Source organism: Merops nubicus, unplaced genomic scaffold (assembly GCF_000691845.1).
Source record: "Merops nubicus isolate BGI_N331 unplaced genomic scaffold, ASM69184v1 scaffold43431, whole genome shotgun sequence".
NCBI lineage: Eukaryota > Metazoa > Chordata > Aves > Coraciiformes > Meropidae > Merops > Merops nubicus.
Window position 1 is genome coordinate 394 of NW_008589769.1, and position 209 is coordinate 602.

Genomic DNA, 209 nt, shown 5'->3' on the forward strand with positions numbered 1-209 from the left:
CCGATGCCATGAAACCCCACGAAATCCAGGAGAAACTGGGCCTGACCCGGATCAGGGATAGGAATTGGTACGTGCAGCCCTCCTGTGCCACTACAGGGGACGGACTCTACGAAGGGCTGACATGGTTAACGTCCAACTATAAATCCTAATGAGAGAATAACTATTTAGTCTACAAAGAATTAAAGGAAAAAAAATAAATAATAATAATT

At 43.1% G+C, this 209-nt stretch overlaps 1 protein-coding gene across 1 annotated transcript in view; it reads left to right on the plus strand.

The window, feature by feature from the left end:
• ARF6 (ADP-ribosylation factor 6) overlaps positions 1 to 149 on the plus strand; it is a 541-nt gene extending 392 nt beyond the window's left edge. The window contains exon 2 of the mRNA XM_008949689.1: positions 1 to 149. Within this exon, the coding sequence (XP_008947937.1) occupies positions 1 to 149 (149 nt within the window).
• The last annotated feature ends 60 nt before the right edge of the window (positions 150 to 209 follow it).